This window comes from Alligator mississippiensis, chromosome 6 (assembly GCF_030867095.1).
Source record: "Alligator mississippiensis isolate rAllMis1 chromosome 6, rAllMis1, whole genome shotgun sequence".
In the NCBI taxonomy this organism is placed as follows: domain Eukaryota; kingdom Metazoa; phylum Chordata; order Crocodylia; family Alligatoridae; genus Alligator; species Alligator mississippiensis.
The window spans coordinates 35,715,593-35,730,886 of record NC_081829.1 but is presented as its reverse complement, the minus strand read 5'-3'; the positions used below and the strand labels follow the sequence as shown (position 1 = coordinate 35,730,886).

Sequence of the window (15,294 nt, the reverse complement as noted above, 5' to 3'; positions counted from 1 at the left end):
CCCTTCCCTCTCAATCTCTGTTCCTATTCAGTTTACCTGACTCCCATCTCCTGTAATCCAGTGATCTCCATCCTTGGTTCTAGCTACTCTTGCTCCTTTCTCTGCTCCCTGTGCTTTGAGAGCACAGATAGTGCCTTGCTTCCTAGTTTTGGGGCTGGATATGACACTTAGAACAGCCATTACTGGGAATGCCCAAGACAAATAATTTTGTTTGCTTTTAATCTGTTCATGTGTAATGTGGCAGGACATAGACCACTGATTCTCAGCCTTCTTAAGATTCAAGCCATCTCTGGTTACATTCAAGACACTGCTTGATAACTTTTGTCAATTTAGCAACACCACTATTTCTAAAACCAGTTTAATTATTTGAGGTCTTATCTCCTTGCAGAGGAGACAGGCAGTGGTGGCGAGGGAGCAGGGAGGCAGGAAGGGCCTGAAATTACCCTTATCAGCTTATCTCTACACACCTTGCATATCTCATTACCTTTCCTAGAGCACCCTTCAAAGGATCTTGTGATACCCGAGGTGCTCAGGCACCCTGGTTGAAAAGACTAACATAGACAGAATTTGAAATTGGGGAGTCAAACATATGGCCTATGGGCCAGGTCCAGCCCTCAAAGTCATTATACCCAAACCACTGAGCTACTGGAGACCACCAGAAGTTGGGGCATATGCTCTGCTGCAGAATCTGGGGTTTATTGGTCCCACTGGGCATGATCATCAGCAGCAAGCATGGCTTATGGCTACCACCCTTGGACTCACTTCTTCAGACTCTTTGCCACTGCTGGACCCTTCATCACTGCTGATGGACACCTCATTGCCACTGTTGTTGCAGTGGCCACTGTAGCAGCCTTCATAACAGGCTGGATCCAGCCTGGAGAAGCCCCATGGTCCAGATCTGGCTTGGAGCTCCAGGTGAGTTGACACTTATACTGTAGATAATTTGGCAGTCAAATACAAAGTCTCCCCTAAGCATGCAGAAAGAATGTTCCCTACTCTGCTCTCCCCACCAAAAGATCATAAATTTGGCCATTTTTTTCCTGTGGGAAGAAAAGGTGCATCAAGACAATGCCTAGAAAAAATTCTGCTTCCCATTATGCATATTCCAGAGTTTTTCATAGAAACTTATAGCAGACCTGCTAAAATTGACAAAATAATTTTCCATTGCACTCACTTTCAGAAAAACACAAACCATTTTTACTCTGACTTTTTCAAAAGTTTCAGGTGGAGATAAACTCTTGGCATGGCATACTTGAAGTTGAACAGTTAAATTTGGTCAAGTTCAAACTGAAAGCAGGGTTTTATAATAGGAAGTCATGTGCAAGCTTAACTTGCTTTTAGCATAGCTACATCACCCAAAATACTCAAGCACACACAGATATACACTCATTCTGGTGTTGTTTGACACCAATATAAGTGGTGTAGGTGATGCTAATACTGAGAAAGGAGGGGAATTATTTAGAAATCAGCACAATGGGTGGAAGCTAAGCACTAAGAAAAATGTAGACTGAGCAGTAGGAAACATTTCCAGATCTTGAGATCTACAAGAATAAAGGATGGTCACCTGAAAGAAGTGGTCAAAGCCCCGTTATTTCACAATGGGTTGGAGAAGACTGCTTGAAGGTACATTGTCTTGACAACCAGACTACCAAGTGACTGTTATCTATTTAATTATGATCTGAGTCTATGAAAGATGGAAAAACTCTGATAACTTTCTGTATTCACCTTTTTACATTCAGAGATCACATGGATCTTCACATGGATCCATAGGGTCATAGGAAAGTATGCTTGACCACTCTCATAGACAGGCAGTTTTTCCTAACCTCCAACCTAAATTTCCTGTGCTGCAGCTTGAGGCCATTACTCCTAGGCCTGTCCCCTGCATCCACAGAGAAAAGACTGTCTCCATCCTCTTTGTAGTCATTTGTGCTTACACACACAAATGTAGAATTTGGTCTTTTACAAATATTGGTTCATTGGAAGAAACAAGCATTAGTCGGGATCTCATCTGTACCAAAAAAAAAAAAAAAATTTTTAAATGTGTCTTTAGGGAGTTCTTTCATTAAATAATTGATCATTGTTCAGGCATACTTAATAATTTGTTTATTTAGTTTTCACACATTTGCACAGTCATTGAATTTTCTGTGTGTCCTTTTTCCCTTTGGTATTGCCAGGCAAATGTTCTTTACAAAGCAGACACAGAATGGAAGGGGAACACAGAAGTGAACTCACTCACTGAAAGTCACAAAGCTTATCACTGTCAGAGCTTGAAACAGAACCGCACAGTGAAATCCAGGCCCTTTGGACATTAAGGGAGCTTTGCCAAAGTGTTCTGTGAAATTAGGCCTTCCTTCAAGGTTTCTTTAAGTCCCAGGTCAATGGCAATCAATGCCAGCTGTATAGCAGTTGTTCAAAATTTGGATAAGCAGGTTACTTTGCTGAAAAGTGGAGGAAACGAGGGAAACGCTGGACATTAGCCAAGCACTGCTCCCTGAAACCAGTGCACATGAATCTGACATGATGTGACGGAGTAGGGCACTTGTGTGTGCTGTTTCAGGCATCATTCAACATGATTAGCCCAACTGTACTCATTTTACTTGATAAGGCAAAAATGAGCAAGTGTGACTCCATGGTGCCATTTGCAATACATGCACATACATGTGGGGCTACCAGTTGCAATTATAGATATGCAACCTAGATGGCCTTTCAGTGTGGTGCATTACAACTTGTTATTTTTTATATGGACTTGTTCCATATATTTTTAGGAGAAAATACTTGAAATTGCTGTCTTTTTTTTTTTTTTAAAGACTAACAAAAATTACCAGAGGGCTAATATATTGAATATAACTACTTATTTTTGAAAAACACAATGAATGACCACCTTTTCACATCTTGATCACTGTAAGTTCTTTAGAGGAAATGTTGAAGACTGCATTCCTTCAAAGTGGCTGCTACCTCCTATTGTTCTCAATGGGACTGAGACCACAAAGTCTGTGCAGTTGGGTCACTATGTGCTATTATTATTATGTGACAACTTCCATGCTGGATAAACTATCCTGTGATGAACTATGGAATATTCATTAGAAATTCATTAGAAAACTCATTCTAGGACTGCATGTAGCTGCCATTCTAAGGCCAGGGAAGACTAGGGACTAGAAGATTCACAAGGGCTGCATGGATTTGTGTGAGACATACAATATATTCATGTAAAAATAAAAACCACCTTAGGGAATTGATCACCAATTATGCTCAAGAAAGTATTCCTGACATAGGTGCACCCAGTTACTAGGAGTACCTAGTTAAGTTATATAGCTATATAGAAGATCACCATGGGCATGAAGTATTGCCCATGGAAATTAGTAACAGTCTTTCTAGTGGCTTTAGGGAAAAAAGATAATATAAAATGTTAGAGGAAATAGGTACTATGCTAGATCCATTATCGGTCTGGTCTTTGTATCTTCAATAAGTATGCCTAACAATTAGCATTGGGGATAAAGGACTAGATTTTGCCATTCTTATGCTCATTGGGTGCATATACATGTGGGCTTTACTGCAGATCTGATTAGTTGCTCCCTAGTAAAGCATCACCTTCTACACGTGCCCAAATTAGGGCACAATAAATTAATTAACTGCTACGGGATAGTACTGTCTGGGACAAGTACTATCCTACAGCAGAGTAGTTATGGGAGCTGAAACACACATGTAGATAGTGACCAGGGCTGGCTGGGGCAGAAGGGTGCTTCAGTGTGGGCTCTGCCTGCCAGCTAGTCCCACACTGTAGCACCCTCCCATCCCAGCCAGCCCCTCCACAGCATGCTGAGCTGGGGTGGAGCAGCCCTGGGCTGGCAGGCTGATGCCTGGGGCCCTCTCCCAGCCAGGGCTGCTCTGCCTTGGCTCAATGTGCTGAAGTCTTGAGTGCACATGTAAACACTGTGCCCAGGAGCAATAAACTATGACGTGAACTGCTATTTGTATGTGAAGATGCAGCCAATAAGTAGCACCTTATTCTCAAAATGGTAAGGCTGGCAAAAAGGTTGTCGCCAAACTCTTCTTGAGAGAGAGAGAGAGAGAGAGAGAGAGAGAGAGAGAGAGGGATATTTTTCCTCACCCTGACTTGAAAGCTCAGTCCCAGCAACTGCTTTTGTGCAGGAAAACAAGTATTAATTAATTTAAGAATATACTAGCATTTGACTGGTTAAGCTATTTTAAATCACTGAGATTATATATTACATTGCATTACATTATATTGTTTTATATTATATTACACTCATACAATATACTAAAATATATATTAAAGGAGTAATGATGATATCAGAATAAACTGTACTTTAAACAGGATGAAGAGAATCAGTTTATTCAGTTCTCATTCTTGCCCTGCCCCTATCTCCTTATTGGCAAGCAATCATCATTCTTCAAGGATGTATTGCCTCAGAAATGCTCTCTCAGGCAGTAGACTGGCATGGTAATTACAAGAGATTTGAGAGTTTAACCTGATTGATTCACAGTTTTTTTTGGCTAGATTTTCTTTAGTCAGTAAGGAATTCAGCATATTTCCATTGCTCCCCATTAATATTTAAAAGAAGAATATGTCCAATTCATAGGGCATATTCTTTGACAGATGCTTTCATATCTAAATGGAAACTTAAGGAATGTTCTTATGTTATGTTTTTAATGATATGGATGATTCTTTATCATGTACATATAAAAAGGTTTTGCGTAATAAATTAAATAAGTCTGTGAGATCATAAAATGTTACTTATCCTTTTATTTATTTTTTTAATAAGGAATTATACTTGTGAAGAATAGAAAGGAAGTAAAATAGAAAGACACTCAGGGTCCATTTAATCTAAGTTATAAGTTTGTATTGTGATTTTAAATATGAGGCGACATGTCAGAAACTATTATATATTGTTCATATGAGAAGCAACTACGCACCTTGTATACTTGTAGAACATTTCTTTTAGAGTAGTAAACATATCCCCAACACATTGTAATAGAATATACAGAGTTTTTGGTTTGTTGTTTTTTTTAAATATTACTGATGGGAGATAATAACGTGAAAAAATGTAGTTGAACATGATAGACACAAAGCATGGTGAACTGTTGAACTCTCATTAGATACCTTGTCTTATGACTCCTGGGGGAAGAGGACCATACTCTCTAAGTAGGTACCTGAGGCTGAAGCCCCACTCACCCCTCCCAGTACTGACTTTCCAAGCATAAGATCTGTTCCTTTGGCATGATACTGCTGCATATCCAGGCATATTGCTACAACAAACCTACAGATTCCTCACATGGACTGAGTGAACCCCAGATTCCTCACGTGGTTCTTCCTCCGGCCTGGCAAGCCACAGCAGAATGTTTACAAGGAACCCTCTCAAACTGGACACAGTGTTAAAGGCAATCACCCGTTGTAACTACTACTTCCTTAATAACTATTAGAAAGGAAAATATCATAGCTTGATTTTACTGATTTTATTTTCTTCATATAGACTAATCATAGAAATTATATATGGGTAAATATGGGTGTAGTACATGGCCTCCCCACTCGCAAATAATTGAGACAGTGGGTGCATCTACACAACACTCTTACTGAGCAGTACCCTAATAACACTGTGCAGTAGCATGCTGGTCAAAAACCATGCTAATACGCTACTGCACAGTGTTATTAGGCTACTGCTCAAAAAGTGACACACAAAACTGTGTGCCAGCACTACTGTGCAGTAGCACAAGTTACTGCACATTTAGTTACTACTTCAGTAAGCAAATACTAAATTAAATGCACAGTAACTACTGCACATTAATGAACGTATAAACATGCCCATTTACAGCTTAAAATTCACAAATTGTGAGGCGATAATAATTACATTTCTTGTAATTCCAGCCCCCATCAGTGTACATCTCTACACATTTTTGTGCTCCTTTGCCACTGGGCTCACTTGGACGCCATTTTGTATAATTCAGGGGTGTGTCATCCATATAACTGAATTCACCTGGGATTGGAGTTTCTTTTATGCCCAAGTAAGCATATCTGTTAAATCGTTTCACAATACTTAGAATAGCATTGTTCTCCTCTTCGTTCCTTGGAGCTGCAACAGAGCCACCGGCTCGTTCACACACATGTAATGTGGTTGCAAAATCAACTTCTTTTCCATTGGTAGCAAGCATTTTTTCTCCCACTCTTGTAATTGTCCCTTCCAAAGCAAGGACTACAAATTAAAGTGAAACATTAGGTTAGTTGTTTTTGCCTCCTTTACACTATAACTATTTGGACAGATATAGGAAAAAACTGTGAGGAGATAGATGAAAGAAAAAGGTGAAAATAGTCAGGGGAAAGAAAGAGGAAAGAGAAAGGGGAAAAAAGAGAAGAGGGCAGAAGAAAGGAGAGGGAATGGAGGTGGTGGTGTTCTCACAATTTTAGCAAGTCAGGTTTTCAGCACTTTTTTGCTTATGATCATTTATTACCCACCTAGTGCCTCTGTTACAAGGAATCCCAGCCCTGCTCAGGCCTCAGCGAGCTAGTTTTTTTTTTAATCTTTTAACAAAGGAAAAGAAATTTTGACAAAACTTTTGTGATACCTTTCCCCATTTTCCTACCAGCTCAAATGATTACATTATACACAGTAGTTGAAGCCTGCTGAGGACCTGATCTAGTGTTAGATAAGTGCCTGTGTTTGATGAAATCCCATGGATATTATGTAATACGCAACACAGTATATGTCAGGGACATTGAACATTTTAGACTGATATTTTTAAAAATTAAGGTTTCATAAATCAGAATGATATTTATTTCAGTATCCCTGCTACTCTAGGGCAATCTGGCCCTATGTTATATCCCCACATATCTCTTCTCCTTTTAGAAAAGAAAATGGGGTACCTGTCTTGGGTGTCCTATTGCTAGAAATGGCCCTGAGCAGCCTTCTGTTGGGGATTCCTGCTTTTCACATAGGGAGTTTTGTTTATGTGTGTACTGTCCCAAGAGGCTCTCTGATTCAACAGAGTTGGGCTACACACATTACCATGGGTGAATCTTGATCCTCCTTATAATTAACCACATTGAAGAGTTAGGCCCAAGGGAGTTTATTTTCTGCACTGATTAGATTTGCAGATCCACTCAGAGTGGGAGCTGCACCTTAATCAGCTGCTCCTGGTGAAGGAAAACTACTCTGAAAAAGCAATTTGTTAAGCAAGAGGAAGAGCACATCTGTTGATGTATAACTCTTTAGTCTATTACATCTTCTATGCACTAGTCTATGTTCCAGATGAGTACAGCAGGTTCCTTTGTACTAGCCTTAACTCCTTTCTGTTCTGTTCTATAGAGGCCTGTATATCCCATTTATCAACATATTATCTGATCATTTCTAGCCTGTGCCTATGCATATGCTGTGTAAAAAGACCAGCACTTTATAATTGTTCTAAGTACCATTCCTGGTGTTGCCCACTATGCAATTATACCCTGAGCTAGCTCTGCACACTAACTCTGGAACTAGAAATCCTGTAGTCATATTGTTTTTCAGTCACTGGCTAATTATTTCTGCTGAGGAACAGTGCACATTAGCTCGGGTGCACTGCTGTGCTGAAGTGGATATACTGCTTACAGTCCTGGATCTACTGCTCGTAGGTTATATATGCATGCTGAGATCTTGTTCAATATGCAAGAGGACACCGAGGGAGTGTGTGGAGCAGCAGGCCCTGAACCTAAATCTCTTTTAAGGGCTCATTCCTTATCAACAGGGCTATCTTTCTTCTTCTTGCATTTTATAAAAAAAGACCTTAGCTTACTTAAGTGGTGGCAGAAAGAATAATTTGTGTTTTGGAATGGAACATTAAAAATGTTGCTTACTTTGGTATAAGTTGGGTTTTCAAAGTTTATTTTGTACACTATGTTTAAAACAAATTTTGAGGACAAAAAAAAATGTTTACCTCCTTCAAGTGCAGCAATGTGATGTCTTAAGGTACTTAAGATACTATGTAATTCAGTGTCAAAAGAAGCAGGTAGTCCTACAGGTAAAAAAATAATATTTGTACAGTTAGGCTAAAATGGTCCCCATTGACAGATACAATTCAGTGTATTTGACTAATTAACCAAACTGTTTTGAGTTTGATATAGTTTTTGTCAGTTTCTCTAGTGGAAAAATTGGTTCCATGTATATTACATATATTTTATTAATATATATATATTTCCCTGTACATTATATAAAGAAAACAAAAATTAAAATATTTAAAAAGTCAAAGATTTTTTTTTTTTATAACGACCCCTGAAACTTTTGAAGAGTAGTTGCTTATTTGATGTTATGCTGTTTGTGACTTAATGGCCACAATGAATTATTTTTCTTGCAGTACTTACAGAATGGGAATTCTATTATCTGTTCATACTGCTGCCTCAGTTAAAAGCACCCCTCATAATTTTACAGTGAAAATCTGCTTATTTAATCTCTCTAAAATTGTCATTGGAGGGTTCCATTGAGGGTCTTCCACAGAACCTATATGAAATATGCACAGTTTGCAAGTAAAAAGTTTTTATATATTCCCAACACTGCCAGTCTAACGTGGGAACTAAGAGGCAAACTGGATTACTTCTCATATAAATAATCACAAGTAATAAAGGTTCTGCAGGTTCCCACTGCAATCACTCGGGTAGCAGACTGGAATTTGGTAAAGGAATGTACTGCTGCACAGAAGAAGTAGAGTCCTTATTCTCTGAGGTACAGTGGCTCTGCATTTGTAACAAGGGTGACAATTTAGTCAGTGAAGTCAGTAAAGGTTGGATTGAGTCCAGTCGCTGATCATCTGAAGATTAAAGTGTAATTTTCACAAGGGGCACATACACACGTTCACCATACCAGATCTATGATTCTATGATTTACTTTAAGCCGTGAGATCGTAGATCAGGCATGATGTGTATACACGTGTCAGTGCTTGGAGCTGCACTGGGAACCTGATCTAAGTAAGTTGGCTAGTGCATCTGTGGGGGCAGGGGAGTTGGTAGGTCTGTGAAGGAGGACCTTTCTATCTGGGGTAGGGGGTGGGGTCAGGAGTTAAATAGCCCAGTCAGGTTGGGAGGGATGCCAGAGGTAGGAAGAGCAGAGCTCTGCGTCTATGCTCTGAATGTGTACAGCTCTTCATTAGATCAGGCTGACCACTTCCAGATCTAACTTACCTCCTCAGGCACTTAGATCAACCTAACCCTACTTAGATCCATTTAAGTGTTATGTCTGCACAAACCCATAATTACTTTCAGGACTGGAAGGAACTACGTTTTAATAGATGGAGTTTCTTTTTCCTGAACTACTTTACATAAATCAGAATTGTTTATTGTTTTGGTTAATAAAAAACTATCTTTATTACCTCTTTGTCCAGGCTCCCCTCTTTCCCCCTTCTCGCCTTGGTCACCCTTGGGCCCTGTTAACCCAGGAAGCCCATCTCTTCCAGGAGGACCCATCATGCCACCAGGTGGGCCCTGACTACCTGAAGAAGAGAAACACAGGAATAAAAAGACTTGTAAAACTTCCTGGAAATCAACACATTTTTATGAGAAAATCAGATTAAACATGGTTTCATAGCAATTGACTTGCTACAACATAGACAGCATTACACTTGTAATAACTTCATTACTGCCCAAAGATCTGGTGAAGTCTGGATGTATAGCATTGGCAGAATGCTCTCCCCCTGGAATGAGCAACCAAATGCACTTCAGAATCTGAATCACTGGAACTCTTAATTGTCTTAAGTACTGAAGCTGGAGAAAGCTTCTTGCCTGTTCTCCTAAAAACTGCACAGAGTATGTATTAAAATGTTACTGATGTTCATAGCCACATGCTTCAGAAGCCTACTAGAAGCTTCTGAAATACACTTGTTTATACTTCCTTACTGTTGAATTAACTTTTAATTAATTACTATTCTTAATCAACACCATTATTATTAACATCTATACATTTATTTAAAATGCTTTTGTTGAGAATTTATGAAATGTATTACTAGGAAATTGTAACAGAAAAAGGAAAAAGGCTCTGTATGTGATTCACTGATCAATGGGATCCTTGACACCCCACCCAAACCCCACCCAGCACACAGCTCCAGGTACTCTCCTATTTTAAGGGAATCCTGGCAGTTGCAGTAGTTTCTACCCAATGGTCAGTTTTCAACTCGTTTTCTGCATGCCCCCAAGTGAACATGAACTATAGATCAGCTGAGTAAAGTGTGCTACAAAGGGTCTGAAAGCCATGATTTTCCTGCAAGGAAATTGCATAACTTGAAAGAAAGAGCTCTAATTGTCTCTCTTCCTCCTTTAGGTCCCCATCCTTCTGTCCAGTTCAACAGCTGCTTTTCTCCTCTCATTTTCACAGGGTGTGCTGTCTACATTCCCCCAACATTTACTTTCTGCCTCTCTGTCTCCTCAGCTATTCACCACTGGAAGTTGCCATACTAGCAAAAACTCTATACAGATAGGAACAGCAGGGTTATTCCACTGTCAGCAAAAATTCACTATGAAATTCCATTGAATATTAAATCAGAAACATACAGCTTTGTTTCACACTACTGGACAAACAGTTGATTAAAAAAATGAGAGTTAGGGAAGAATTTTATTTCTGCGAGTGAACAATCAAAGTGCAGCTTGTAACTCAAGTAAATGTAGGAGATAATTGTTGCAAGTACCTGGTGGGCCTGGATCTCCTTTCATACCATCCCTTCCATCTCTTCCAGGTAATCCATTGGTTCCTGGGGTGCCAGGGATTCCAGGAATTCCAGTACAGGGTTCCTCAGCATGACATGCCACTAGGAAAGCAACCACTGCTCCAAGTATCTGGGGCAGCAACATTGTTCAAGACAGCTACAAACGGTAAAATATTTATCATGCAATGATTGACTGAGAAAAATAGAAGCTTGGGGTTTCCTGTTAGGAATACCTAATAAATATTAACTCTTCAAATTTTGCTTTGAATAAAGATTTCAATTCAGATTTGATTTTTATACTTACAGTAAGATTGTGAATATGTGGGCTTATTTACATGTTAATTAATATGCAGTGCCTTGCAAAAGGAAGTACTAAATAAATGTGCAGTAGTCTGTCCTACTGAGCATTAGCACACACACACAATTTTTCATGATGGCTAATGTGCGGTACTTTTACTACTGCGCATTAGCCTAATAGCATGGCCTGTGCCATGGCACTATAATGTGCAGCCAGTTAATCTACAGTGCATTAAACATCTTGTGTAGGCGTGCCCTGTATCTAGAAAGACCTGACTGGTTTAATTACATCAGCATGAGCAATTAGTCATTTGGAGACAGTGGCCAGATGTGGCTAATTAGCTCTCTGGTAAAGTGTCATCATCTACATGTGTGCCTGTATTAGCATGAACGGCATGTGCCCCCGGCAACTGGCAGGGGATGGCGGTGGCGGGATTGTTGGCGACGCCTTTTTGCAGGGGGTGCACTGCCACTCTCAGGGGGTGCACGTGCACTCACATGCACACCCCATGCATCACCCCTGCATTTTAAGACACAGTAAATTAATTAATTCTGCTGTAGGATACTACTGTCCAGGACAATACTATCTTGCAGCAGAGTAGTTAAGTGTGCCAAAATGCATGTGTAGATGGTGACTGATGCTGGCTGGGGCATGAGGATGCTACAGTGTGGGGGCTGCTTGGTGGCTAGCCCTGCACTGTAACAGCCTCATGCTCGTGGCTCAGCCAGCCCCTCTGCAGCGCATTGAGCCAGGGTGGAACAGTGCTGGAATTTATTGCTACAGCTAAGTGTATGTGTAGTTGCACCCACAATGTATTACAGGCAGTGTGGATAAAGGCAGTTCCCAACGTTAACTTGTAAAAAGGATGAATTCCCATGTTACATACAGCAGAAGCAAGACTAGATGTATTTCTGGAGCAGAACAGACTTATGAACCACACCAAGTCCAAATGTCCCTGAATGGTTGCAAATATTAAAGAAATAGGAAATGTTTTGATTAAAAGGTTCTTATTTTTGGACAAGCACCACAGCCAGTTGAAATTTATTTTAAAAAATGAGCAACTTTGAATTTCTTCATAAAATATTTTTTTGTTTTAATCAGTACTGCTCCTTATTTTTATAGAGAGCTTTAATAAATGTACTTAAAGTACCAAGTGACAGTGTTCAATTATTATACTGATTAGTGCTATGAAGACCATAATCAGAAAATGGTATGCTACTCATCCAAAGGAAAGGTTTGTAGCAATGATAGGATACAGCTAGCTTGACATGCATTTACATGTAGTATTATATATCTCTGGCTTTTTTTACAACTAACAGAATATTTCATACATCATCAGAACCTTACAGACCATTTTCTGACACATGGATCTTGTTTTGAACAAAAAATTCCATAAGCACAGCAAAGCTTAAGGGCATTGACAGTAAGCTCTGCAGATTTTTTGGGCATCAATAATATTATCTCCTGTACAATGCCTTTTCTGGTATGTGGCTATTATGAAGTGCCAAAGTATGTTTTAATCTTGGTGCCAATTTAGCATTTTGGCATTGTAGTTCACCATTCTACAACCCTATGTATATATCAAATCATTCTGAGAATAAAAATCAGTGGTTAAATCTATCAAGCTGGAAATTGCTAAAGGTTAAATTGATGGACTGTAAGGCAATACTCCAATTAGTAGCATAATTCAACTAAAACTGTAACAGAGAGGACTGAGTTCCCTAGCAACTGTCCTGTTTTAGTCAGGCAACCTTGTCCTTGGTTGGACAACTCATACACAATGTAAATAACAAGAGGCTTAATTTCTTTTCATAAATCATAACTCAACTCTTCTAAAAAAATCTGGACTTTTTGTAGTTCAGAATCTAATTAGTTAATAGTTATCCTTTTTTAAAATATATCTTATGTGTTGAATTCTGCTTTCGTTGAGGTCAATGATAAAATGTTCAATGTCAGTGGTACAAGACTGATAACTACTCTGTTTCTTCTTATATCAGCAATTGGAATGCAAATTATGTTTTGTATATAAAGACATACATAAAAAACTTAGTTTACTGTGCAGTAACCAAAAATTACTGTGCAATACTGAATAATACAGCCCTAGGCCTCAAGTATATTAGTAAATCTTTAGTTTTTTCCTTTAAATTGGAAAAAAAACGGGTGTTATGTCATATGTGATGGATGCACCACACCATTTGAACCCCTCTATTCAAAATTCTAGATTCACCCATGGACCTGCATCTACTGGAGCCCCACTAACTTCAAGCTACTTAATTAAGATACACCATTGGGGTTCTTATTACTTGCAGGTCAGGATGGAAAGAACAGCTATTCAGCCTGAATTAAGCCCTTCTTTCATAAGAACCTGGCAGCCTTTGAACACTTTCTCAGCTGATGAAATCTCTAATAGGAGTAGACTAGAAAATTAGCATTAAAGGGAAGTATAATAAATCATTTGAAAATAATTCAAGGAGAAAATATAAAGGGACTGTTGGCAGCATAGTTTAGAGAAATTCTTTGTTCAAGAAAAGTTCAACTTACCCTTCAGCTCCAAAGTAGAATGAAGAAGAAGTTGTCAGAAGGCCCCTTTATTTAGTGCGTCTACATTACATGCCCTTGTATTGAAGAGGAGACTTGATAAGCAGTTTGAATGAGTTTTTTCCCCCTTTCTTTTGTTTACATACTCCACCTGTTATGCAAATATTTAGAAAAATTTAACATGTGGTGCCAAGTGACATTTCATTTCTCTTCTACAGAAATAAGTAAAAAAATGTAAAGGAGAAAAACACTCACTCTTGAACAGGTTAGATAAGCAACATTTAGAAAAGAATTCAAAGGATACTCATTTTTCATAGTACTTTCAATTCATGTAATTTATATTAAAAATCGAATGCTTATTATCTTTTAAAAATGTTGTATTGTTATGTTCTTACTCTCTGGAGTTATATGAACAACAGTTTTACAAATCTAGCATTAATTTTTCTTAAGAAGAAGGATACTCTTGAGGTTAGAGGAAGCAGGGAAGTCTAGTAGACACTACAGCTGTACAAAAAACAGCACCATTTTGTTTTGACTTCCATTTTGATGTTTCAACAGGACAGTGTTTCATTTCAAGTTTTGTTTAATTTCAAAACCACTGTTCGGTTTTGTTTTGTTGAAACTGTTTCATTGTTTTGATGCTGTTTTGACGTTCTGCCTATAGGCTATAATGGGGAAGCACAAAGCTGCCTATAACTTTGTCATTTCTTGGCAGATTTGGATTAAAACATCAGGGGTGGTATCCCCTTTTGAGGGCATGATGTGTGCCAAGTTTCAAGGAGATAAGTGTAGGGGTTTCTGGGAAACTGCACCTCAAGCTGCTGACAAGCAGAACTCATGACGTGTGACTGTGTTTATGTGTCAAGGCGCAGCTGTTCTTCCGTCCCTCCCCCAGAGAACTGGGATTGGAAGGGATCTCAGGGAAGGATCACAGTTACTGACCAGCTACACATGTTAATAGCAGAGCAGTCCTTCCCCTCTCTTCCCTCTCCCTTGTCTTAGTTTCGGTTTCCCTGAAAGCAAGTCCAGCTTCAAAACTCGAAACATTTCGAAACTTTTGAAACATTTTGACTGCCCTCATTTTGTTTTGAGGTTGTTTCAAAGCCTTTCATTTCATTTTGATTTCACTGTTTCGAGCTTGAAATGAGTTGAAATAGTGTTGACACGAAACACCTGGAGAAATTTTGCACAGCCCTAGTAGACAAAGCACTGAACTGTGACTTGAGAGACCTGGGTTTCCTAGATCCCACTGGGGTTTTAGATAGAAGACAGATGCCAACCAGCTCAGTTTCTATGCATTCCCAGCAGCAAGCCTCAGGGAAGCACTTAAGTTTCTTAGGAGCCTCCAGGGTGGTGGTGGTGCTGGGGAAGGGGGAGAAGGGGGAGTTGATTTAAACTTTGGATTTAGCTGCTCAAAATAGCATTTAGATGCCTACTTTACCTCTCTCAGCAATGTCTAGCACTACAAGCCTAGGGCTGTCATCTAGGACATGTCTTCTAAACAGTACTGTTACAATACAATTATAGTACATAATCTTTTCTTTTCCAATATATCACATGCTTCATAGTACTTAGAAGATATATGAAAGACAAATCTGATTTATATGTACTTTTGTAACACAGGTAACATATACATATTTCTCCCACATTCCTCAAACATAATTGGAATTAGTTGAAATCATTAAATAGCAACTGGGACAATCACAAAAATTCAGAAAATAGAGGTTTAAGGTAATCTCACCACACACTATTTGCATCTGCCTAGGTAAACTTCTCATGGGGAA

At 39.0% G+C, this 15,294-nt stretch overlaps 1 protein-coding gene across 1 annotated transcript in view; it reads right to left on the bottom strand.

Annotated features, from left to right (window-relative positions):
• Positions 1-4,080: 4,080 nt before the first annotated feature.
• LOC102558944 (pulmonary surfactant-associated protein A-like) overlaps positions 4,081-15,294 on the bottom strand; it is a 43,121-nt gene continuing 31,907 nt past the window's right edge. The window contains 4 exon segments of the mRNA XM_059730324.1: positions 4,081-6,209; positions 7,924-8,001; positions 9,349-9,468; positions 10,657-10,821. Coding sequence (XP_059586307.1) covers positions 5,833-6,209; positions 7,924-8,001; positions 9,349-9,468; positions 10,657-10,821 — 740 coding nt within the window. The 3' untranslated portion in view covers positions 4,081-5,832.